Source organism: Ornithodoros turicata, chromosome 2 (assembly GCF_037126465.1).
Source record: "Ornithodoros turicata isolate Travis chromosome 2, ASM3712646v1, whole genome shotgun sequence".
NCBI classification, from domain to species: Eukaryota; Metazoa; Arthropoda; class Arachnida; order Ixodida; family Argasidae; genus Ornithodoros; species Ornithodoros turicata.
In genome coordinates, this window is record NC_088202.1 from 88,708,700 (window position 1) to 88,734,101 (window position 25,402).

At 45.1% G+C, this 25,402-nt stretch overlaps 2 protein-coding genes across 6 annotated transcripts in view; one reads left to right on the plus strand and one right to left on the minus strand.

Annotated features, from left to right (window-relative positions):
• LOC135385710 (acetylcholinesterase-like) overlaps positions 1-25,402 on the plus strand; it is a 93,913-nt gene that overhangs the window by 35,036 nt on the left and 33,475 nt on the right. The window contains exon 1 of one of the 5 annotated variants that reach the window (XM_064615183.1): positions 3,439-3,498. The exons of 3 other annotated variants lie outside the window; for them this stretch is intronic. Coding sequence is in view for 1 of the 2 variants with exons in the window: in XM_064615181.1 (XP_064471251.1) it covers positions 12,482-12,492 (11 nt within the window). In the remaining variant the exon portion in view is untranslated. Of the gene's footprint in view, positions 1-3,438; positions 3,499-12,456; positions 12,493-25,402 lie in introns of those variants that run through there. One more of the 5 variants, XM_064615181.1, reaches the window with a different exon arrangement.
• The window catches only part of LOC135385712 (acetylcholinesterase-like), an 80,379-nt gene that overhangs the window by 27,958 nt on the left and 27,019 nt on the right, over positions 1-25,402 (minus strand). The window lies entirely within an intron of this gene.

A 25,402-nucleotide genomic window follows, 5' to 3' on the forward strand; every position in this document is an offset into this window, starting at 1 on the left:
TGTACCATGGAGACATAGTATTTTCAACTAACACTGTTCTGTCGTTCATTTAGATAGCTGTGAAACCAGTCTGAATATTGTTTGCACAAACCATACATAGATAACTTCAACGATCACAATCTTGAATACGATACTCATGTTGAATACCTTAGACATATCAAAGTAAACTGCGTCAATCTGCATTCTGTTGTTAACATGTTGTGCGACATAATTCATAAAAGAACCATAGTCTCAACAGATTTCACTGATTGAAACCCATGTTGCTTATCGCATAACTTGAGCTTGAAGTAATGCTTCAGTCTGCCCGTAATGATCAACCCAAAAACCTTAGCACGGGTACACAACAGCTATATTGGCCTATAATGTTTTACATCACTCATGTCACAACAACAACAACAAATAAATCATGACTATGGCCTGGGGTGGTTCACCGCTTGAGAGCAGTACACTACCCCATTACACGAGAAACATGAGCTGTGAAATATGAAAATATACAAGTATACAACTCTTGAACTCCCGTCCTCTGGTTGCGCAACGTTACGTCACACAAAAGGAAGAAGCACATGAAAGAAGCGCCAATGGTCCTTGAGATGCAGCGGAGGACCCTACAGCGTCTGGAGCAAGCCGGTAGCCAAGAGGACCTCCAAGAACATCAGAAGACCTCGACGGTGTTGCACATGGCACTCATGTCACGAATTTTATGTACTGGTACTATAATTGCTTTTCCCCGTCATGATGGAAATACAGCCTTACGTATAAAGACAAATTAAACTTAACTACAATACTTAAACTTAATACTTAATACACTTAAACTTAAATATTGCAGTAATGGAGCAAGGACATCAGCACAACCTTTTACAATAAACGCAGGAATGCTATCCACACCCCCCATGTAGCGACATTTTAATAATTCGATGGAGCGCGCACCACAACCACTGTGTAGTTCAGTCGGCTAGCGTTACGCTGGCGAGTTAAGTGTTTCTTCAGTCGTAAGCACCTTGTGTTCTTTTTACAAATTCACCTTGCGGCTTTACTGAACCCTTTACGTCACGTTGTTATCGCCGACATGTAACTCTTTGTTCTCTTTAGAATTTTACGGTTTTTAACTACGGGTATGGATATAGCGTGTACACGGAGTCCGAGACATTGTAGCCCTAATTGGTAGTATGTACCACCCACAGAGGTACATCCTCCGTCGCAGGCCAGGCCATTTGTACTATGCCTCGTATATCTCGTCCGGTGTACACAATGAACTCCAGTGTGTAGCGGGTTTTTAGATCGGAGTCTTATAATAGTAATTTTTTATTCGCAACACCAATGATGACCCGCTGCTAATGACGGTGCCGATCCGCCAAAGGTGAGAAGGCTTGTGGGCTGTGCCCAACAGTCTGACAGGTCAAGGAGGCATGCTATTTTCTTTATACTTACTGTAGTTACACGTCATGGGAAGGCATGACCAACCTCGACAAAATTCTTTGTCATATTGGATTACAACGCAACTGTGCATTTCAATATTTCAATCCGGAGCTCAATAGAGTGTATTATGTAAGGCTACAAGGATTAATATTATCAACAGTTTATTATGTAAGGACGAATTATTTCGAAGCAATGCTGGAGGTGGAGAGTGTGGTGAGTGGCTTTTAAAATGTTCCGCAACGGCTAGTATTTTCCTGGAGTTCAAGGCCAAGTGAATTGTCGAAGTGTCTGTCACTTTTCAGATCCGTCCTCTGATATCTCAAGGTTAGTGCGTACTTCGACTGGCCAGTTGGCGGCACATCAACTGCAGCATTCCAACAATCCATTACGTCATTTTATCCCTACGCTATAGTGAGTTTCCAGTAATAGCGTGGAAGGGTATGCAAACGGTGGCGAGCCTGCATAAAAGATGACTCGTCGAGTGTTACCTGGAAAAAAAAAAAAAGAAAAACTTAATTGCTTTAGGTCAACCAGTTACATTTGGGGAAATTTATTCTGTACGGTACTGTACTGCACTTATTTTGAGCAAAATTTTACATCTGTCTGTACGATTTAGTTTATCTGGTCTCTACCAAGAAAAGACACCGTGACGTAATCCTGACGTTGGTAAACATTGTGAAACCGAAACACCGCACACGGAGAACGTCACTGTTTCACGAAGTCCAGTTCCTTCACATAGGTCATCTGTCGCTTCTTTGTACTAATGCTGCACACAAATGACTGCACGTTGTTAATCGCTTTGGTGTCTTCACTAACAGACTCGAATGTCCATGCCGTCGATGTCGTTTGTTAGTCTTTTTTTTTTCTTCCAATAAACATATACCCACTCCCGGCCCTCTTAGTACGACCTAGTTCGCGTTAACTTTGTGGATAAACACCACGTGCACTCCGAGTGACACGCGATCTCCTCAGTCTTACGAACATGGAGAAGTTCGCTAACCATCTTCAGAAAAAGTGTTCGAAACGATAGCCACCTACCTACCTCACCTACCTCAACGAAACGACCCACCTAAAGGACATACGTGCTAATATAATCTTTTAATTCATGCAGTGCTTCCACAGTCCACACGTCAAGCGTCCTGGAACAGCTGGTCGCACCAGTGCGACCTACGTTTCCATTTTTTTCTTTCTATTTCTATTCTATTCTATTCTATGTTCGAAACGATAAGACTACGGGTAATACCGGGGTATAACAAAGCCATACAATAATATGTAATAAGTTGCATCAAATTCTTAACGTATGATATGTTATGCGTTAATGTGGTCTTCTTGTTACTTTTTTTTTTACTTTAATAATTCGTCTACAATGTTAGCGGCGATGTTGTGCCACCTTACGTCATATATGTTTGTAAACAGTGAGATGTCTATTGACGACATGCGATAGCATAACTACGGTGCATGGGAAACCCTGTCCATAGAGGGTGAAGTGCTTTAGGAGTTAGCTGATTGTACAGCTGAGAGAGTAAAAGCAGTATCTAAAAGAAATCCAAATGAAATAAATCGCAGAGCCGCGATTGCACAGCGCTGTGTTCCGTGTTAGTTATCTTTCATCTCATGTCTATTCAGTTCATGTGTCCTTTGCGATGGTTCGCACGGCTGACTCGCTGGTCATGCACTACCGACGATTATATTTTACTTGTCAGGACGCTGTGGGGTACATGATCTTCCTGACAAAGCATTATGCATCGAACCTTGACTCGGAGTAGGCTCAAGGGGACCTTGACTTTGTCGTCCATGCAAACGCTACGCCCGCATTCATTATTGAGTCTTACGGAGAATTTCGTAATCGGTTTTCGTAACGAAACGTCGTCCATCAATTGGTTTTCGCGCGTCAGGTCGAAAGAAGAGGGCAACGGGGTACGCTGCTCAAGATTAACAGGGCGGTTCGCTTCCCAGCATGCAAAGCGATTTCCGTTACAAATATATACATAGTGTTGTGCATATACATAGGCATAGTGTACTGTTTCACTCAGCTGAACGCTGGTATCCAGAGGGGATTTGAATTCGATTTCGCTATCAAAGGTGAGCTTATTACTCTTTCTCGCGCTTGCCATTCGCCAGGTTGGAATTTGGAAAGCTATGCTTCCGGAGTCATGTACGAGCAAAGAAACAGAGCCGACAAGTTAAAGGAACTGTAAAGTGAAATGTAATCACAATGTTTCAAAGTACCATCATGTAGAACTTGGCAGTGTGGTCACACACACAAGCCATCGCCTCTCAGTGCTTCATACTTTTCGCACTAATTAATTTTGAACACCTTTAGTGGAGATCCTCAACGTTCGCAACGGAGTTGGAGCCGCGGACAGACATCACGTGATGTTGAAGTACAATGTAACGCATTTGAGACAGGGTACTAATTACCATTAGACTTTTTTAAAAGAACAACAATTCTTGAAAAGTTCGGTTTAAACTGTTACCGGTTGTAAAGTGCGAGTTCCGTGCCTGTGAGAAATTATCTGTGAGATCTGCGCCATCTGTTGGTCTTTCTCTCCATCGGCGTCTGTGTGTTGTCTGCTTGCTGTACCACTGCTGTTTGGAAAACCTTGCATCCAAGTGACTTATACGAATGTCTGGTTTGCGTTATAAGTGTTCCGGAATACACAAACCGTGCACCTTCGACAATGGAGTGTGTACTGCACTCGTGAGAAACGCACGATCTCACCTGATGTATCGTCTAGTTGCTTGCGTTCTCAATGGATGGCGTGGGAGTCGCCTCAGGGTTGGCACGCGTCTGGAGTCCGCTAGCTTGCTTCGCGCAGCAATCTTTGAAATTCGACTGCTGAAAAAAAAAAGCTCAATATACAGCAGGACTATTATGTATCTAAAACGTCCAAGTTACAAGCCTTCAGAAAAGCATACAGTTGCTATAGGTTTGCGCCATTCACTTTACAGTTCCTCTAAGATCAAATGTGCCGAAGTGAATGATCACATGCAAATATACTTTCTTTTTTGAAGCGATGCTCCCTGAGAGGAAGGAACCTGATGACTTGTGTTTGGTATTCATCTGTTTTTTTTCTATATAATTTGTGCGCAGACGATAAAAGAAGAAAACTGTATGTCATACCTCACCATACTGTTTTGAAATAGTCATATTAGCCTTACTGTCACAAAGTTGAGGTCAGAGTACTTGAGCACGTCACACTATAACACCGCTTTTTCTTCCTCCTTGCTTCTACTCAAATTTCGTTTTCCGGCTATGGGTGTTTATTTACTTTTTTTTTCTAGCTCCACGAAATGAAGCCACAGTGAACGTTCTATTCTTTAGTTTCATTACATACCCATTTGATACGTAAGCATGAACACTTTTCAAAGCGGGTATTTCTGCCAACAAAATATTTTCGGGTTCCCACCTTTCCGGATATTGGTCCATTTTAGATATTTGCGCTGACTAAATTAAGCGTTGGAATGCATGAAGATGCATTCGCATTGGAAAGTTGAAGTTGAGCTTTACGGTTAAACGAGTCGCTGCGCCATTATTCGCGACCAGAGGTGTGAAGTAATTAGTTCTAAGTAATTATGTTCCATTAATTAATTTTAGACTAATTATTTATCTAGATGCCTTAAGAAATGAATAACTGTAGGTGTAATCGAATTACATTTTCCCTGTAAGTTCCACTCAACGAGCAGTTACTTTCCTCTGTGTTGCTCTAGAGTTAGCTGTCAGTTTCTGTCTGCAGTACTCACTCTTTACAAAAGATAACGCTTTTCTACCGGGTTGACGTTTCTATTTCTCTTGTAAAAGCTGGATTTGAGTACATTTTAGCATTTATTTAAAACATAATATACCCAGACATGGTGTGAACTGCGAATGTGGACACTCATCTCACCTTGTCAACGGTGTAAACTTTGAAATCCTGTTTTCATAACTTTAATTTTTGATGGTCTGTTTGCAACGCCTTAAGGTTGAGTAATATGGTGCGGAAAACTTCCTATTCCCTGGGCTAAGCCCGTCTACTCCGCCGCCGAGAAAGGCGCAGACACCAACCAAGTTTAATGAACTATTACTGCAACAACAACATTACCGACCCACACATGTCTCCTCCCAGAGCAATGAGAGATACTACCTTGACCGCATTCACCATCGCTCCCGAACCAGGCGAACTGCAAGTGTCGTAAGCAAGCTCCTGCTTGCTTACCTTTTTAACCACAGCGGTCACGCCCACACATTACCACACTATGTAGTCTCGATGACACGGGCGCTTATCAGTCCACTACGGCTGATAACACTATCAGTTCAGACTCTTTAATGTTTAGTGCAATAAAATCACTAACTTAATACCATGGAGTGTTAGATATTTCTCTGTTCTGCGTTCCGTTCAGGTATTCTGTTCTGCATATATAATCTACGTTCTTTACATAAACATTAATGTCGGACTGTTATACCGATGATGAACTTCTGCTGTGAAAAATTTGTTTTTAAAATTTAATTACTTTGGTAGGAGGATTTGTAATGTGTGGCCACTTTGGGGGAGGGGGGCACAGACGGGCTTAAGTGACTCAAGATTAACTTCATTACATTTGACGAGTACCTGTAACTGTAACTTAACTGCAACCTACACAACTCTGCTGGAGATTAAAGACACGATTTCGTCGGCATCCCCTGCCTCGGGCCATCGCTGTGCGAAGCCCGTCGAGGTTTCACCAACATATCATGCCTTGCCATAGGTCAGGAGTGGGCAGTAATACCCATATTTTGTATTATAATACGAATACATCATATACAGGGTGTTTCACGAAAAATGAGCCAAAGTAAAAAAAAAAAAGTTCATCGCACCCCAAGAAGACGGATTGCATAGTGCTACCAGTGGTGTGAGGATACTCAAAAATCTTTGTTTTGTAATTCCTTAATTAAGTGAAATTAATTAGAATTTTTTTTAATTATAAGGCTTAGCGCCAAAATGTCAATTAGAAAGTCGTAGCGGGCGATGCAACGACACGAAACCCGTTGGTTACATCTTTGCACCTCTAACGGAATCTTTTTTTTCTTTTTTTCTTTCGACCCCAAAGATTAACTTTCGGTTTTGCAAAGAACCGACGCGAGACCTGTCGCAGACACGTGAGGAGTCAACGTCAAGCCAAAATGCCAAAATATCAATGAGAACTGTGACTAGTCTTCGTTCCATAACAGGACGCTCGAGAGCGCCGTGATCCGGCGCTTCTCGCGCGTCTGCTACAGGTCCCGCATCGATTTTTGCAAACCCGAAAGTTAGTATTTGGAGCTGAAAAAAAAATATATAAAAGAATATAAAAATAAATAAAAATAAAGAAAGAAGGATCCGTTAGAGGTACAAAGTTGCAATCAACGGGTACTGATAAATTTCACTTGATTAATTATTGTGTGCGATGAACCATTTTTCTTAAAATTCGGCCCATTTTTCGTGAAACACCCTGTATATACTTCTCAAAAATCAGTACGTAATATTCCGATTGTGAGGTATTATAATACATACTAATACGTATGCGTACTGCACGAGTTATACTATAGTAATGCATTCGTACATAACTCGGAGCTCTCGGGCGTCAAACTCTGTCTTGGCCTTCCTCGGGCAACGTCAAACGCTTTAGCCATGGCAGAAGCACGGGAACCACCTGTATCAGCTCTCAGGATGCAAGAAACATTCCGCCAGTACGTGCGGTTGGCAACGCGTCACCATCGCCATCCTCAGCTTCGAGCCATTATGAGTCGTCACCACTCTTCTTTTACCCAAGCTATCCAGACACAACGTGGTCTTATTCCGAAACACAAGCCACATGCATTACCAGATATCTCAACATGGGTCCTGCAGCCTCCTGACGTAAGAATTAGTGTGCCTGGACTCCCAGGAAAGAAGGATATACCAACGCATGTTCTTCGTCAGTTCAGTCTTGAGCTATTAAACAGCTCCGCAGGCAGGATGCAGATTTTCACGGATGCCTCTTCGACATCATCCGGCTCCTCGCGTGCATTTGTTATCCCGGAGGTGAATATCGAGAGAGCGGTGCGGCTGTCTCACGTCACCTCTGCAACGGCCGCTGAACTTTATGGAGTCCTCTTGGCAATAAGTTTAATCAACTCACAATCTTCAGTTGCTGGCTGGACCATCTATAGCGACTCAAAATGTGCGTTACAGACCCTAGCTACCATGTTTACTACGGGATCTCTGGCGACAGCAGCACAAGATGTCTTACACGCACACCATGCAGCAGTTTTAAAATGTCATGACATCCAAATGCACTGGATCCCTAGCCACTGTGGCATTGCAGGTAACGAGGCTGGGGACGCTGCTGCACGCCGGGCTCTTCAACTAAGGCGCGCCCAGGTGATGCCCATTTATTTCACCAAGGGTGACGCGGGGCGAATGCTGATCGAGTTCAAACAACGAATGTGCAACACTTCCTGGTTAACAGGATCGGCTCGGGATTCGCTTCTGTACAAGGTCGCCCCAGGGTTACGCTTTCGAGTACCACCTTCCTTTACGCGACAAACGACAACTGTCCTACATAGGCTACGGCTCAATGTACCGTACAGCGCACGTCTCCTCTTCAAATTCGGAAAGCGAGACTCTCCGAACTGTAGTGAGTGTGGCGTTGTAGAGGATGTAGAACACATCCTTCTCAGGTGTCAGAAATACGTAGATGCTCGAAGGGCATTAGAGACAAGCCTCTCTCGTGTGGACTCCCGAGCCTTCGACATCACGAAACTGTTAGGTCCTCCATCGTCCGACAAGGCGCTAAGGGCACTTGAAGACTTTTTGCATGCAACCGGGCTTATGGACATCCTATGACACGGTGAATGTGTGATGTGTCCTGTGTGTGCCCCCGGCGATTCCGCCACTTTACTCTCACTTGGGCGCAGCTCTGTAACTTTTGACCTACATGTCGAACTCCATTATCATCTCTGTTCGTCTCTGGACATCATCCCTTTGTGTTTTCATCATCTCATCATCGGTCTGAACTTTCTGTATTAAGTGTACTGGGGTAGCCAGTTTGACTTCGTCGAATCTCACATCCCCATTTTTTCTTTATTCACATCACATCACATCACATCACATCACATCGGAGTTCTCAAGAATGAGAAAGCAGAAATACAAAAAATTTGTGCACTCCTTATTGAGACAGTCATTCTCCAATCACGTTTTATTTCAGGTGGTTACAGTTTGAATGTCCTCAAAGGGACAGTCCATGTATATTCGGTCTTAGAAGAAAACTGACAAATGAGAGTAGCCTCTCTGATCTGATAAGGTAGAGCTGACGAATTTCAAGCACAGTTGACTCCTTACTCTCACTGTGTCAGGCTTGATCTCGTTCTGTCTGCACAATAAAATATGGGCCGTCCAAAATTGTATGACCGTCCATGGTGCAACCACCTACAAAGTGCCTGGACACTCTGCTGCAGACGACAAAGGCCTTGTAAATGGGATGACCCATCCCTAGGAACGATGGACCAATGGGAATGCAGGAGAGCCTCCAGTAACCTCTGGCCCTGAGTTTCTCTTTTGGCGAGTTTCGGGTAAAGGGAATAGATGCGCCTTTACAGGGACAAAATTACAGGAAAATTACTGATAACGCGCACATGGTGACAGTCTGTAGGTCGGACTTAAGACCTCTCAGAAAGTATTACACCTTCTAGAGTATTATAATACATGTAACACTTCAATTTTGTCTATTATAATACAGATACACACACACACACATACATTGGATGGTTTATCTGGTGGGCGATTCACAGCCGCTGAGGCGGTACACTGCCCTATTTCGCGTTGGGGGAGGATGAAGGGATGATGATGGGGCTTTCAAAGAGCCGTCGCCAGACCGGTGGAGCACAAGTACTCCGCCAGAAGACGAAGGCCCTGCGTCTGGTGGGCAGCGTTGGACCACGGACCGAGGATCTTCGCTAGGTTGAACGACCGCTTGTCAATGCGTTGCATAGACAGTTCCATTAGGGCACGCTCGTGGTGGTATTGCCCACAAGCCAGGTTGACGTGGCTGAGGTCGCCGTGCACTCCACAAGTGGGGCAGAGGGAAGGCGAGGTGAAGCCGAGACGGTGTTGAAAGGCAGGTCTAAAGGCAACGTTCAGCCTCATGCGGTGGAAGAGAGCAGTTAAGGGGCGCGGTAGTCGCGGAGGAAGGACGAGAGAAAGCGTGGGGTCTACATCAGAGAGAAGGGAGTGAGCTATGTCGTGTCCCCACTGAGCCTGCATCTTGGGACCGGTGAGTGTCGAGAGGAGGTGTCTTCGGTCGCTCGACGACATCATTATCGCGGAAAAAGCTGCGTGCTGATGGGCGTTCAATGTGGCTCTGTCTGCTTCTTCGTTGCCGCTGATACCGACATGTCCGGGGATCCACTGCGATACTACAGTGTGCCCTGCAATGGTCGCCTTCTTATAATCTTGCAGGATGTCAAAGACAACAGGACCGAGGAGTCCACATATCCCCAAGTTGGCCACACACTGGAGCGCGGGTCTTGAGTCGGTAAAGACGACCCAGGACTGAACTGGACTGGCTGATATTTTTTGCATAGCAAATAGAATGGCGTAAAGCTCGGCACACGTAGACGATGATCTGTGAGAAAGACGGTGGCCACAGGAGACTGACTGAGATGGAATGACAAATGCCGAGGACGATCCACCCCGAGTAGAGGACCCGTCAGTGAAAACTGACGTTGACGCCGTGTAGTTGTCGTTCATCATGCCCAGGGTAAGCTGCTTGGCGAATACAGATACAAGTACATTCAGAAAATGCGTATTAGAATACATCATACCGATACTCAAAAGTATTACAGTAGTAGTATTATAATACAAAGTAGTACTATTACTGTCCAATCCTGCCGTGGATACGTCTCCTGGTATAAGCCTCTGCTAGCGCACTGCAGCCTATTTTAGAGTGGTACCCTCAAGTGTTGTTCACCAACATATAGCATTCATGTCCTACACAGTCAGAGAGCAAGATCACACATCTTCACATGTGCGCCGACGACAGAAGGAAGATCAACATGCGCGTATGTTGTTCCTGATCTATCCACCGAGAGCTGTGGAGGCTTGGCGGTGAAACACCGCATCTCATCGTCAGTATCTATTGTTGTTGTTGTTGTCTCTCCGCACGCCTTCCATCGTGGCTGACTTCCATAGCGGTGCAATTAATTGAGTTCTTTGTAGTGATTGTAGACCTGGGTTAAAGGCATTGCAAGCAGCAAGTGGGTTCCGCGACCCTCCTTCCTTTGATACATATTATAATTTACCACTTATGTGCTGCGGAGGGGGGGGGATATACGTTTATTTCAGAAAGGTCAGCCTGACCGAAGGTCGGCTTGCTATTCCTAAAACAAAAATATGATGAAGCAAAACCAAATATAAGATGACGAGGGTGGGGTGAAGTGTAGATGACATGAACAGGGTGACATGCGGAGGAACCTGATATTATCCTGCAATGAATCTCTGGACATTCCGACGTGCCCGGAAACGAAGCAGCAGATACAGCAGCGTTCCGGGCATACTGGTGCAGCCAAGTACCCAGTGTATGTACTTCACTTCCTCAGGCATTCTGCTAATTAATGATCTCAACTCTGAGCAGGGACCTTTGCCTGCAGGTCAGAGTGCTTTGCCCTACGTACAGGTCCCGACAAAAGTTTACGGAACACGCGAGCGGTGTATTTTCCCCTCGGTGCGACACCCTAGCGTCTAGCGGAAGCGGGCTTGTTCACTCGTTCAAAAGGGTGGAGGACTGCCGGCAGCGACATCGAGCACATTCAAGCGATACCGAAACCACCGCGGTGTGTCGCTATCAGCGCACTCGCTCACCCCTCTGAACTAGTAAACGAGCCCGTTTTCGCCCACTGGTAGGGTGTCGCATCGAGGACCAAAAACATCGCTCGCGTGTTCCATAAACTTTTGTCGGGACCTGTACAGGGAAACTGTTGCCAAGCAACAACAACAAGAATTAAAAAAAGAACGATGATGACACCGAATTCTTCACATGTGACGCGTGACAGCATGAGCACGGCTATAGACGACCTGAGCCTCCTGCGTCATTGATTACGTTTCGCCGCCGCGCAAAGCATGCTGGTGGGCACCTATCAGCCTTTTCAGCCTATCAGCCGACGCGTTCTTCCCGCTTCTTGCCCACCACAGCAAAATATAACATCGAAACGGTCTCCTTGTGACGTCACATATTTGCAAACAGAGGCTCGTCTATAGGAATGTTAGATTCAATTATACGTTTCCTATTTTTCTTCTCGGGAAGCTATAATCTAATCTAATCTAATCGCAAAAATCGCGGGAATCGATTATCTCTGCGTCAACTTGGACTGGTTGAAGAGGTAAAGGGAGAGAGAGAGAGAAAAAAAACTCAGGCGTTTAATTAATTGCGAACCAGTTCGCGAGTTCATGATTTGCATAAAAGATGAGCACGAGCCTGAGAAGCAAAGAACATGAGCAAGCTTGTGTTCTGCCTCCGTGCACGGCTTTGGCACGGTTTTACTTTGTGCATATGCCAGTGCGCGATTATTATTATATACATAGGCTTTACCTGCGATGTAGAACTTGATAAGCACGATTGTAGACGTTATCACAGAGTGCAAAATGCCAAGCAATAGCAAATGCATCCTGCGACTGTTTTCTTGGCACGCTTTCTTGTATAGGAAACGTCTGCTATCCCGCCGATCGACCTTCTGGCACTTGTCCTTGTGGAATACTTAGCGTATATTTTTGATGAGATAAATTAAGCTTCCGCAGATATCTGATCGTGGTGATACATATTACCTTGCTAACCACAACTTCAGGTCTACTAGTTTGAGGTCATGGCCAACGTTGAATAGGAAGGTGATTATCTTGTAAAGTTGCAGCCTTGCGTGATAATATTCAAGCGGCACATGAAGAAATAAAAACAGAAACGGAAACAGTGTGGTGACGTATGACAAGTTCACGAGTGTAGGGCTCATTGCGAAGTAGTACACTGTAAAATATGAACTGAAACACCATTTACATGGATGGATGAATTCCTGCCCTTACATTGCCATGTCCAATCTAGCATGGGACTACGGTATGTTGAGGTAAACTATTCTTTTGCATCCCAGATGTGGAATGATTTTTTCTTTTTCGATTCCCCCTTTGTCTTTTTCCTTCATTTTCTTTTTCGATACCCCGTTTTTTCCCTTCCTTTTCTTTTTCGTTTCCCCCCTTTTTTTCGGAATAGCAAGCCGGCTCCTTGCCTGGCTAACCTTTCCTTCCTTTTTTTCTTCTTAATAAACATATACCCACCTCATCATCTAAAATGCACGCGAGGAGTACCATCTGTACACTCGGCACATCCTTCTCGCCCTAGCAAACCGCACCTTTCCCCGAAACATCATTGAACCCCCCCCCCCCCCCCCCCCCCGAACTACATCTAAGCTCAATGTACGGGAACAACAACTTTATTTTTGTGATGATGATTCAACGTACTGAAGCTGTGAGCACATATGGGATAACGGGCAATTGAAGGTTGGCTACGGACGACTGTTGGAAATTAAGCATTCCATTGGTGAGATGCCTGCCATCCACTAGTATGCCCCTGAAATTTCAATATATTCTCCTTCTTGGGACCTCTCCGAAAGCAGTGCTAAGGAGTCATCGCTCCCTCATAAGCGAGATGCTGGTGTATCATATATCGATGCATTACAACGTTCCTGTCACATCAGAGCACGCTACACAGATCATGCGAGTTAAGAGCGTTAAATTCTCTCTTGGCGTCCCTCAAACGACACGAAATGTGCCGCATGTGGCAGTGGCAACGGAACCAACCCGCTCTCCGGATCCAAGCGTCACTACCCCACTGCACGCGGCTATAGCCACGTGACGTCTGCGCCATCCCTTGCATCGAGGCCCGATTCACGAAGCTGCTGTACTTTCAATCCTGCTATTCACATGGTTGCCTTATTTCTTAAACGAGTATAGAGGGCCATCCAAAAAAATTTTATATTAAGACATCTGATGAAAGTGTGTGTGTCATTATACTGAATCGCGCGAAAGGTTTTGATGTGTGCAATTTGTTTCCCAGAAAAAAACTCAGATAAACAGCTATAACGAGGATGAGGAGGTATGATTGCACGTCACCGATGACGGTATAAGGAGAACTCGTTCTGGTTCGCCGGTCAGTGGGGCTCAGCGCCTTGTCGCTTTGCCGCCGTAAACCTAGTTTTGCCAGTTCTTCCGGAGAATTGGGGATAGAAGGAGCGGCCGAAGCATTACCGAGCAAGGAGAAAGGCTTTATCAGAACCCCGAACAGCCGAGTAGTAGACGACAGCCGAGTAGCAGAGAACATTTCTTTAGGCCAATCAGCGAGCGTTCTCCTTATAGCGTCAGCGCGAGGTTCCAGGCAGATCACAGACTGGTACTGCTCTTCACCATCGTTGCGCACGGTCGCTTTTTGCGGCGTATTTTGAATTCAGTTTCTGTGATAATTATGACTCTGTGGTGTAAATTACTTCGCATGGTGCATCTTACTGGCCCACTTAACAGTTTTATAGGAAGAAAACTGGGTGTTAAAAATGACTTCTGTGCTACTTTAAAGGGACGGTCACATACGGAAACCCATTTATAAAACCGATACCACAAAGCGGCAGAGGCTTCGGCGTCGAAACGTCACTCTCTAACCGGAGCAGTGAGAGGGAGCGGCGCTCAGAGGAGAAAGGCGCCGTCCAGACGCCCCGTAATTCTTGTTGAATTCTAATGGCAAATTTGGAGTAGTCAGCCGACTTCATGGGGGAGCGCCCCGTTGCGGCCAAGAACACACGATTTGGATATGCGTTTGGAACGCGTTTGGAACTGCGCGAGTGGCGTGAGAACGGCCATTAAAACAGAGAGAACAGACTCTGCTCCCAATCTACCAATAAAACAGAATTGCTCCAGACAGAGCAGCCAGACTTGCTCAGGAGCGTGGACATTACTATGATCCTTGATGTGAACGGCGCGCTCGGTCCTGCGTTGTCGCGGTCGAGACGCTCACCCCGGTGAACTTTTGCGGTGCGCTCGCACATTCTGTGGTGCAATCGTACCGTTTCCTTGCTTTTTTGTTTTCTGCTTTGGGGTGTACCGTCTTTTTTTTTTTTTTTTGGTAGCAGAATTCGCTTGCGCGAATTCAACCTCCCTTGTTATTTTACCAACCACCACCACCACCACTTGCTCCGGAAGTGTCCCCAATCCGCCATTGGAATTCAACACGCCCGCGGCATTCCTTTTTTCAAGGCCTACTCTGATTGATGGTGTAGGGAATGACGTTTTCGCCTTTTTCCAGAGAGGGAATTCCGGCATACTCTCAACATCTGGCGTCAGCTCCTGTCATGTGTTCAATCGAATAACAGTCAAACTACGCCACCATTTCGCGTGGGATTTTTGATACCGTGGTCAGTGGTCCACGCGGAATAAAATGACACTATAGTTTCGAAATCGACTGGAGCGGATGCGACCGTCGCTTTAACGTAAGCAGCTTACGTACCCCGCCCTGCCAACATGCGCCCTGCAGCCTCATGAGGTGAGGGGGACGTCCCGGGCTCACTGAGGAAAGGCGTACCAGCTCATGTCCTCCGTCTCTGCCGCCCTTGCCCTGGATCTATGGACGGTGCTATGGGCAGAATAAAGCTGTTCACAGATGCATAGATTACACCATCCAACTTTTAATAATATTAATAATAATAATAATAATCCATGGTTTTACGTCGCGAGGCAACTGTGAGCAATCATGAGCGACGCCACAGTGGTCGGTCTGTGGATTAATTTTGCCCCCCCCTGTGGGTTCTTAACGTGCGCCGAAAACTCAGCACACAGTACACCGTATTTAACGTCTCTCGCGGAAGACGGCGTGTCAAAGCAACTCGTACAGTGCTGGACAAAAGTTTACGGAACACGCTTCGGCGCATTCCTCCGCATTCTTCCCTCAGAGTGACACGCTAGCAGTGAATGGGACAGTACGGACTTAGAGACATGTGCCTAGGTAACCCAGTCACCTGTTTGCAGGTCCGTACGCTACCATTCACTGCTAGCTTGTCACTCTAAGGAAGGAATGTGCCGAAGCGTGTTCCGTAAACTTTTGTCCAGCACTGTACCCTGCCACATAGGCGCCGACTGCCGGGGGGAGGGGGCCTGAGTCCCCCCCCCCCAGAACTTTCCCAGGGAGGGGGGCATGCCCCCTCCGGGAAGTCTACGCAGCTGGCACTTAAGATGGACGTTTCGAGGGATATCCTAAGAATCGCGTGCTTCATGCGAGTGATCATGAAAATCCTGTAAAAATTTGCCTCACAACGTCGCAACACGGAATTCCCGACACCCTACCCGACCTCTGTGCATGAAAGGGGGGGGGGGGGGTGGAGGACGTTGTGCCCGGCATCCTCCGGCAGATTGAAAACTCTCCGCCTATGCCCTGCCAGCAAGTTGCTAGCGTCCTCTGCCGGGTTCAAACCCGCAACCTCGTGATGAGTAGGCGAACACGCTACCAACTGAGTCATCGAGGCCGGTGCATCCGGCTTCTAGTGCTCGTTATTAGCCGTTCCTGAGATAGACATTCAAAGATATGCACGCTTGCCGCGCAGCACTTCAGCTTCCGCTGCTCTAACCTGTGCTGAACATGATGTGCTACACACGCGTAATTCGGCAGTCACAAAAGGACATGACATCCAATTCCGATGAATCTCTTGCCACTGTGGCATAGCAGGAGATGAGGCTTCGGACGCTGCCGTACGCCGAGCCCATCAATATGGCCATGTCCAACTCCAAGTCATACTTAAAGTGTCACCAAACGTGACACTAAAAGGATGATCACGGCACTCAGGCAACAAGTGTGCTAGATGAAGCTGCACATGCTTCGCTGCTCTACGTTGACCTTCAGTGAGGGTTCCATGTACCTCTACATCTGCCACGGTCAACAGCTTCTCTCCTACATAGGGAACGGCTGAATGCCCCGTACAGCGCCCGACTAGTAAACTCGGAAAGTCTGGTTCAACTACCTGGAGTAAATGTCACGTCGGAGAAAACACTGAGTATATTCTCCTCACCAATCCCAAGTACGCCGGCAATCGCAGAGTTCTTTAATTCATCTGGACGCTCTGCATTTCGACGTCGTCAAAATTATGTGTTGTTATCCAACACAATCTCATGTGACTGTGCTGCAAGCGCTGGTGAAGTTTCTCGAAGAAACGTGCGATGAAAGCTTTGTGATTCCCTTCCTTAAAGGGGCTGGGACACTTCCATGTCGCCACTTACGAAAGTTTTTCGCTTCTTCACCACATCACCATCCGGGATTCAAAGATAGAAGAGTCTCGCCACACGATGGAGGTTAGAAAGCACCGTGTCCGAAAAAAGTAAAAAAAAAAAAAAAAAACACTTCTACAGGGACGACTTCCCTGTGTTGTTTCTGCATTGTGGTCGTAAGCTGTGAACTAGTTGCCCTGCCTATGATACTCTGTAGCTCTGGCGCGATTCGAAGTCGCACCCTAGACCTATACTGAGTGTAATACCGAGGTCTCCGTACGTACGAAGTACACCAGGCAAGAAAGGTTCACGTTTCCTCCACATGGGTCCAGCATACTTTCACCGCGCAAATCTGCTTTTTTTTCCCTTGCCATTATCACACGTATGACGACGGTTGCGAGAGCAGCTCTTCACGTTATCTAACTGCCACATTTTACTTGCACGACTTTCATTGACACCGCAGTATGTGATCAAATAGCGAAGTCCACACACAGAATACTTCACAATGTCCGCAGACAAAGCTTCCCGCATTTTCACGCAAAATGTCCCATGGATAACGGCGCAACTAACCGTGCCGAAACTTGATGCGCGATTTCTACGTAAAACGCCCTATACCTATACCTGCATAAATAATTGCTGATTCCTACACTTACATCCTCATGTTTTTTGTTTTTTTTTTCCTAATTCCAATTCCACTCGTATGATCGACGATGTCCCGAAAAGATTCGGAGGAGTCGTACGCACGTCAGCTCAAGTAAAATATAAAACGAACATTAAAAAATTAAAAATTAAAATTAAAAATCAAGTAAAAATTAAAACATTGTTATGTTTCGTTTCGTTTTTCGTTTAAAGGAGTACAGAGGGCCATCCAAAAAAATTTCAGATTAAGACATCTGATGAAAGTGTGTGTGTCATTATACCGAATAGCGCGAAAGGTTTTGATGTGTGCAATTTGTTTGCAAGAAAAAAAACTCACATAAACATAGCTCCGCGCCTTCACCCTTAACTCGCCACTCCAGCTATAACGAGGATGAGGAGGTATGATGGCACGTCACCGATGACGGCATAAGGGGACTCGTTCTGGTTTGCCGATCAGTGGGGGTCAGCGCATTGTTCCTTTGCCGCCGTAAACCTGTTTTGCCAGTTTTCCCGGAGAATTGGGGATACAAGGAGCGCCCGAAGCTTTACCGAGCAAGGAGAAAGGCTTTATCAGAACCCCGAACAGCCGAGTAGCAGACGACAGCGGAGTAGCAGACAACATTTTTCTAGGCCAATCAGCGAGCGAGTCCTTATAGCGTCAGCGCGAGGTTCCAGGCAGATCACAGGCTGGTACTGCTCTTCACCACCGTTGCGCACGGTCGCTTTTTGCGGCATATTTTAAATTCAGTTTCTGCGATAATTATGACTCTGTGGTGTAAATTACTTCGCATGGTAAGAAGAAAACTGGGTGTTAAAAATGACTTCTGTTTAAAAGCGATAAAACCCCCGTGCCGGGGAACAAGTCAACAGACGACACAACACACAGGCACAGCTTTATCGCTTTTAAAGTATGCTGTACCGAACAGCCCAATTTTTAACCATTTTTGACTTCTGTGCTACTTTAAGAACCGTGATCCCCTTGCCGACAGGTACCAGGCGAAAACGAAAACGAACTAGCTGGAGGACGAAGGTCGTCCCATTATAGGGGCGACTATTTTTTATATGCACGTTTGTATTGTGGCTCAATGCTGAAAACAAGTTCATTATCTTTCTATTTTCTGTCCCATTCTTCTATTCAAACAGCGGAGTGGAAACGTCTCACATTTCCGTCCGTCTCTTATCGTCTGCATGCAAAGTGCTTTCATGTTTAACATGCCACAAAAAAGTTCAGCCTTGGAAAGCATACATTTGTCTAATGTGTCTCAATACCAAGATCCCGACCACGTCATTATTCCGGCTACGTGAAATGGAATAACCGTAAACCGCGGGAAGCAAAAGCTTTGTCCGCCATCGCCACTCCGATAATCATCGTCATCTCTCATCATCGTCATCACTCATATTATACCACCTAGCTATGGGGTAGCGTTCCACTCCTAGAGTGGAAAACCTCCCCACTTCATCGTCAAAATATAATTGTTGTTGTTGCTGCCCGCTCATAGCTACAGTTGCTTCGCGGTACCCAAAAAAAAAAAAGCTTGTTACGAACGTCAACGCCGGATCCCGTATACGTTCATTACGCTCCCTTTGCTTTGTCCGAAACAGGTTTTTCGCTATAGTATTTAAACCTAAGGGGTGTAATGCATTGAAAGTATGGGCTCACAAGTCCGATTAGCAGTCGCCTTGTAGTTGCCGAGCCATCAATGGGCAAGAAAGGGGGAGGGGCATGTTTAATGGTGAAAAAAAGGAACATGTATACGAAGGGCAAAACATAGCCAGTGCACCGGGAACCAGTCTTCCCGTTATTGCAGTTTGGTACACTGCCACTGATACAATCTGCACGAACAGCGTGATTGGAACTTGAGATGCATAATACGAAATGGAAACGAGGGGCCCATTAGTTGTCATATTATAGAGACCTTCTTGACCGCTTATGCAACAAACAACTTTAATTGATCTTGACCATTTCTAAGCAAGGGTTGGAAGAATTTCAGTAATGGCGTCTTATACTTGTCCTGGGAAACGGTGAGGGTAAACGAATTGTTCGGCGCATAATTATTATTATCTTCTTTTTTTTTGTTTTTGCTTGGTGGCCTTCACATGCCTCTTCAGATGGACGATAAGGATATACGGGTTTATGGTAAAGGTTAGGAAGATGCTGATCGAACAGCAACAACAACAACAACAAATAAATGATGATGAGGCTTTGGGGTGTTTGACCGCTTAAGCCGCGGCACCCTTCCCCATTGCCTGTGGCTTGGTATTTACCTAAATACGTTAAAGACCCCCAGGGGGTATTACATAACGGAATGGAGAGAAGCACATAAGAAAAGTACAATAGAAACGCGTAACACAAGTATTACAAAAAGTGAAAAATGGAATATCAAGTTGATAAGGGAAGAAGACCATGTGTACCATGGGAAGAGCATGATGAACCTGAAGCCATGGATTGGAGGAGGGCAGCCTTAAAATCAGCAGGGTCGTGTGTACAAGCAGCATGTTCAGGCAAGAGATTCCAGTCACTAATTGTTTTAGGAAAGAATGATTTTAGAAAGGAAGTGGTGTTACAATGGGGTAGCTTACTCTTATGGACGTGGTCCAGACGAGATGAAATGTAGTTAGTTATGAATGATATGATTGAGGCATGTACACAGACATTACCTGGGGAGATCTGTAGTTCCTCAGGTATGCCTGCTGTCGTAGGAAGCTCATACTTAAAGAAAGGCACTACACTGGTGTACTAAATTGCTCCAAGGACTTTAGACGTAGCGAACTCTCAATTCGGAGGGCTCAGTCTAACAACTGCGGAGCAGCGGTATGGCATTGCAGGCAAATGTGTATTGCTTACTGCTTGGTATGGCAGAGAACGTGAGGGAGAAAATGTGCTTCTCCATACTCATGCATATTTCATGCATGCTCTTAAAAATGCAGCCAAATACCACAGCAGGCCCAACCCGCTGTTTTCACAGTATACATGTCATCCGAACCAAATGAAATAATTTAAATTTTCTGAAAATTCTGGGCACTCAGCCATCGCATCATCAAGGGGCTGCTTAGAAAGCACACCGACGTTCCCTTGAAGAAACCCGGCTAATAGATTTTTTGAATACCGTTGTAGCGCCGCGATGCAACTGTGGCCAAGAGCGCTGTACAGACGCGGACAGATGGAGGGAGAACAGCAGGAAGGAGTGGGGAACAGGAAGGTTAGTACGCGTCCTGGGCCGACTTCAGGGGGAGCTGTGCCGACATCCATCTGGAAAGTCTGGCGGAAAACTCAGGGAAAACCTCAGAGAGCACAGCCGGTGCCGGGATCCGAACCCTCATTCCTCCCAGCCTCAGTAAGTTACCTTAGCGTTACAGCTGTACTAGTAATTGGTTCGATTCCCGCCGGCCGTTGCCTGGCTTTTTCGGCGACTGCTATATTTCAACTATAGGAAACTGACGCGTAGAAAACGTTACAATACCTGAGTAACACAGTTACAGTTACGTTTTACAGTTGCTTTAACCAAAAGTGGTAACTAGTTACAGTTACAAGTTACCTTTATGTAAAAGTAGCTAGTTACCGCAAAAGATAACGAGATACACTTACAAGTTACTTCTAACTTAGCCCCTGGCGATTAAACTCCACATTCATCATCTCAAAATAAAGTTGTTGTTACTTATAACTTGGTTACTGCTCATAGCTGGGCTGAACTGTGACTTCTATCCTGCTAGTAGCTAATTCCTTTCCCTAGCTGTTACTTCTGTCTTCCTCCTTTTCTTTCTTGTGTGTGTGCGCCTTTTTTGTAAAAAAAATGTGTGTAGTTGTGCTGGAGTATCCAGCTCGAAATTATTGCGACTTACGTCCGCATTTTTTTATTTTCTTTATCACCATCATCATCATCATCATCAGTTTCTACTGTCATTTATGCAGACATGTACAAGATACTCAAAAATGTATTTAAGATAAGATAATAAATACTAACGTTAGAATGTAATTAAGATAGAGTATAAATACATGAAAATTAAAGTAATTAAGAAGTACAAAATACAGTACTTCAAAAAGTATTTGAAATACAATTAAGATACTGTTTATCCTTGAACGCAAAAAGTCACCGGTCACTGGTCAATGCGGCTAGTCGCCGCTATGTGACATGAATCATCTAAACCCCGCGCACTACGCAAGCCGCCGCTGTGTGATAGGAGTCATCTAAACATAAGTCCCAAAAAGATGAAAACGAGATACCACATAACTCCACTAAGTATATGTGACCCAGAACAAAGCAAACTTCTAGCAGGTGCCTGCTCGGCGAGGTCAGAATTCGGCGTCACCACGTCAGGGCACACATATTAGAACCCTCACTCGCCAAGGATTAGTACACACGGGGCAAGATCTCTAAATGGAGACTTCCAAGAAGGGCCAATGTCCGGGTCAAGTCCGAGGGACTCAGGAAATTTCCACTGAACAAGCAAGGTAATGGAAAGACAAGACACAGAAAGTTTGAGAGGGAGATCCAAAATATGTAATTAGAGTATTGAGTAGAAAATACCATAAAATGTATTTTAAATAGAGTACAAATACACTAAACAAAAAGTATTGAGTAGAGTACCAAAATACCACAAATTGTAGTTAAAATACAGTATTTTAAACACAATACTCCAAATACGTACAAGTCTGCATTTATGTCCCTTACCAACAGACACCTCGTTCTTTACGGCATTTCTTCTGCTCTCAGTTCACTCTGTTTATCCATTTCTTGTTGTCCGTGTTGTTTGTCCGCAAGCAACTTAGGGACCCACGTCCACCTTATACTTCATTCTTCGTGATAACTTTGCGTTGCTCGTTCTGGCTACCGTCTCGAGAAATCACAGTATGTCTTGTGAGTGACCATCGCATGAGAAACAGAAAGTCGGGTATGCTTATCACTACCCGTCCTTTAGACACATTGCACAGGCGTTTAGCAGACTTTAAAGTCTGGGATACGCGGTGCGTCGCCGTCGACGCGTACGAACATTTCCCCACTGCTACGCCATCCGTACGTGTATTCCTCTGCACGAATAGAGAGAGCTGGTAATTCTCGAAGTTCATCATAATGAAGGGCACCACCAAAGGTAATGCTTCACCTCCTCTAGTCTTTTCCGGAATTGTTCCCATGCATCCTAAGGCGCATACTCTTGATTACCTAACACCATTGCTCCACAGCTTCCGACTATCCAACTTGATAGTTTACAAAAGGCTCCAAAGCAAGCCCAGGAAAGTGCGAAAAAGAAACAGAAAAACGAAAACACCGTTGTGACTAACCGCATGCGCGCTTGGGTTGTAGAGCTCTCAAGTGTACTTTAAACGAAGCTGGGAGCGAACTCTTTTCGTTCAGATGTTGTTGACGATGATGATGGTAGGAGATGTGAGCCCGCTCACCGCGGGAAAAGCTACTCCAGATCTAGTAGAGAAAAAACGAGGGAAGAAAAGATCAAAAGGACGAGAGCTCTTCTATGCTCTAAACGAACGTGATGAGTGAGCGCTGTGCACTTTGACGATGAATCGCAGGCCATTCGCACAGCACTTTCACGACGTCAAACTCAAAGGGTCGGCTATCAAGACGGTCCAGAGATATCTGAAGTAGCAAACGGGCAGTGTGAAACCGCGCACATTCGAGAATAATATGTTCCCGCACACCACATGTTGAACACAACGACGGAGGTTGAGCGCCTATCGTGAACAGAAATGCGTTGGCTGTACGGCAGAGCATTTGCCGCGATGTCGACACTTTTGTTCAGTCAGCTTATCCAGTTGGTTAAATAGTTTATAGTGTGTGTCTCCGTTACATTGTTTGTAAATTCACGTCATGCACATTGACTTTAAAGCACTGTATCATCTCACGTGCTCTATGGGTACATCGTAGTCGACGGAAGTAGGGCCTATGTGAAACGTCAAAAAAGAAAAAAAATAACATAAAATAAAAATCAACCACACATGCTAGTTTTCTGTCAGTGTGCTCTATGTTATATTTTTTGTGATACTTTCAGTTGGGCTCAGCCCGCCTGAAAACATCACAAAAATATATGCGGTGAATGTTACACGGTTATTGCAGTCAAAGCTTGCTTATGGTGGTACATACTGAACCACTGATATATATGTCCCGCACTCCTCACAAGTGGCTATCCTGCAGTGCTGGCCTTCACTCAGTGCTTACGACGCGTTGTAACACTTTCCGGGTAGACTGCTGTCAAGCCCTTCAAACGTGTTTGCAGAGAAGGCCACTAAATAATATTTGGCCATAATATATTCTATTTTTAAGCAAACAAGCGCACAATGCGCGTCCTTGTCACATGGTGGTCAGGCCTTGTCTTGTTTACATAAGTCCAAGGAAACAAATTGAGGACTCCTAAACGGCGCAATAATAGTTGGCACTCACACACGCGTTATTGACAGGAACGAGTTATGCTGTCTGAAAAGAAGAAAATGAGAGAGTGAGAGAACGCAAAACACACAAACAGTGATTGCAGAGATAGCAAAAGATTGTTTTCTGACCTTTCCACTCGTTTGATATTCGGCTTATACGTACGTGTCTATTGCCTAACAAATGCTTCAACGCTTGCAGACCGCAAAATGAGAAACGCATAAAAGCAGCTCGACTAACCTTGCATCATTAAAGCCAGAAAGAAAAGGGCACGGCGAAGCAAATTGAGAGAGTGCGCATACAAACACAACGTAAACTTATTATTCTATATTAATGGTATCTATGCAAAAGGTGAAGAAAGGACTCACAAGCCTTGAGGAATTGGTACGAAACTAGACTTTGTTACATTTCAAAACTAAGAAGTAAACTAACTGGAAGTTATTATTACATTTACATAAAGATGGGGAGTCAGCGCTTCGACGGCGGTGGCGTCTTCGACAGGACTATATATAGATATTAATTATCTATACGTACTTATTATTCTATAGTAATTAATTCTCAACATCTAATTAAATGGCCAGCGCCCACGGGAGGGAATATGAAAGTTTATTAAATGAAACAGGACAGGTCAGCCAGACAAAGGTCGGCTTGCTCTTAAAATAAAAAAAATAAATAAAAAATGAAATAAGAAAATAAAAAAACAGGTAATGAACAGTCAAAGAGTGTTCACAGGCTCACGGCTTTACTGTACTTCAGTAAGGCACGATCTTGCTCATTTACAGTGTCGTATGTAGTTGACACATCTGAATTTTGCCCACTCTTCTTCTTCATTTCGATCGTTAACGCTTACATTCCGGTCATGATCTGTATCTAACGGTTATAGCTTACCCCGTCGGATAACGGCTCACAGGGACGCCTTCAGAACGCTACCATTCACATAAAAAGGTCGCCAAGTTATTGTGGCTCCCTACGGCGATGCCACTCAAGGGAGGACGTCTCTTCCTCAATAGAGACCGCGTAAAAACACGGTTGCAAACATTGGACCACATCTGCTGTAGGCTAGAATGAAATGTATAGTCTCTCAAGAGCTTAGAAGAAAATGTTGATAATATCGATACTGAAATAAGCTTCCACTACCTTGGAATGGACTTGAATGACGGGGTAAAGACATAAAGCAAGAGCATGGTAGTTTGAAAAACGGAAACGAGAAGCTCGCTGAGTGTCTGTTTGCAAGAGCTAGGCGGCTCCTTAATGCCGCGTACCTGGTGCATCGTGCTGGAGAAATTCTTACTCTTGAAACACGTTTTTTGTGAGGATGAATCCTTCGAGTGCATTTGGATATCGTCGCTCTGTTCATGTTCCAGTACGTATGGGGAATCGTTTTTTTCCCCTCACACACATCACGATGTGAATGTTTCTTTGCCCTCTGTCACAACTTCTAACCTCAGGAAGCAGGCAATCTCCCAGCCATCTCCCAGCCATTCCACCCAAATATTGCCCGGGTCACAAAATGAGCAACAGGTGGTTAGTATTGTGCTTTCAGGATTGCGATTCTCCCAAATTCACAGCAAAACGAAGGATTGTAATAGCGAATACAAGGACGTCGTATTAACGAAAATGGTGATGGCGTGCAAAACCCATTAATAAATGTCAGAAGGCGGCTTCTGATAGATAGACAACCACATTAGGTCACGGTGCACTGAATTTTCCCGG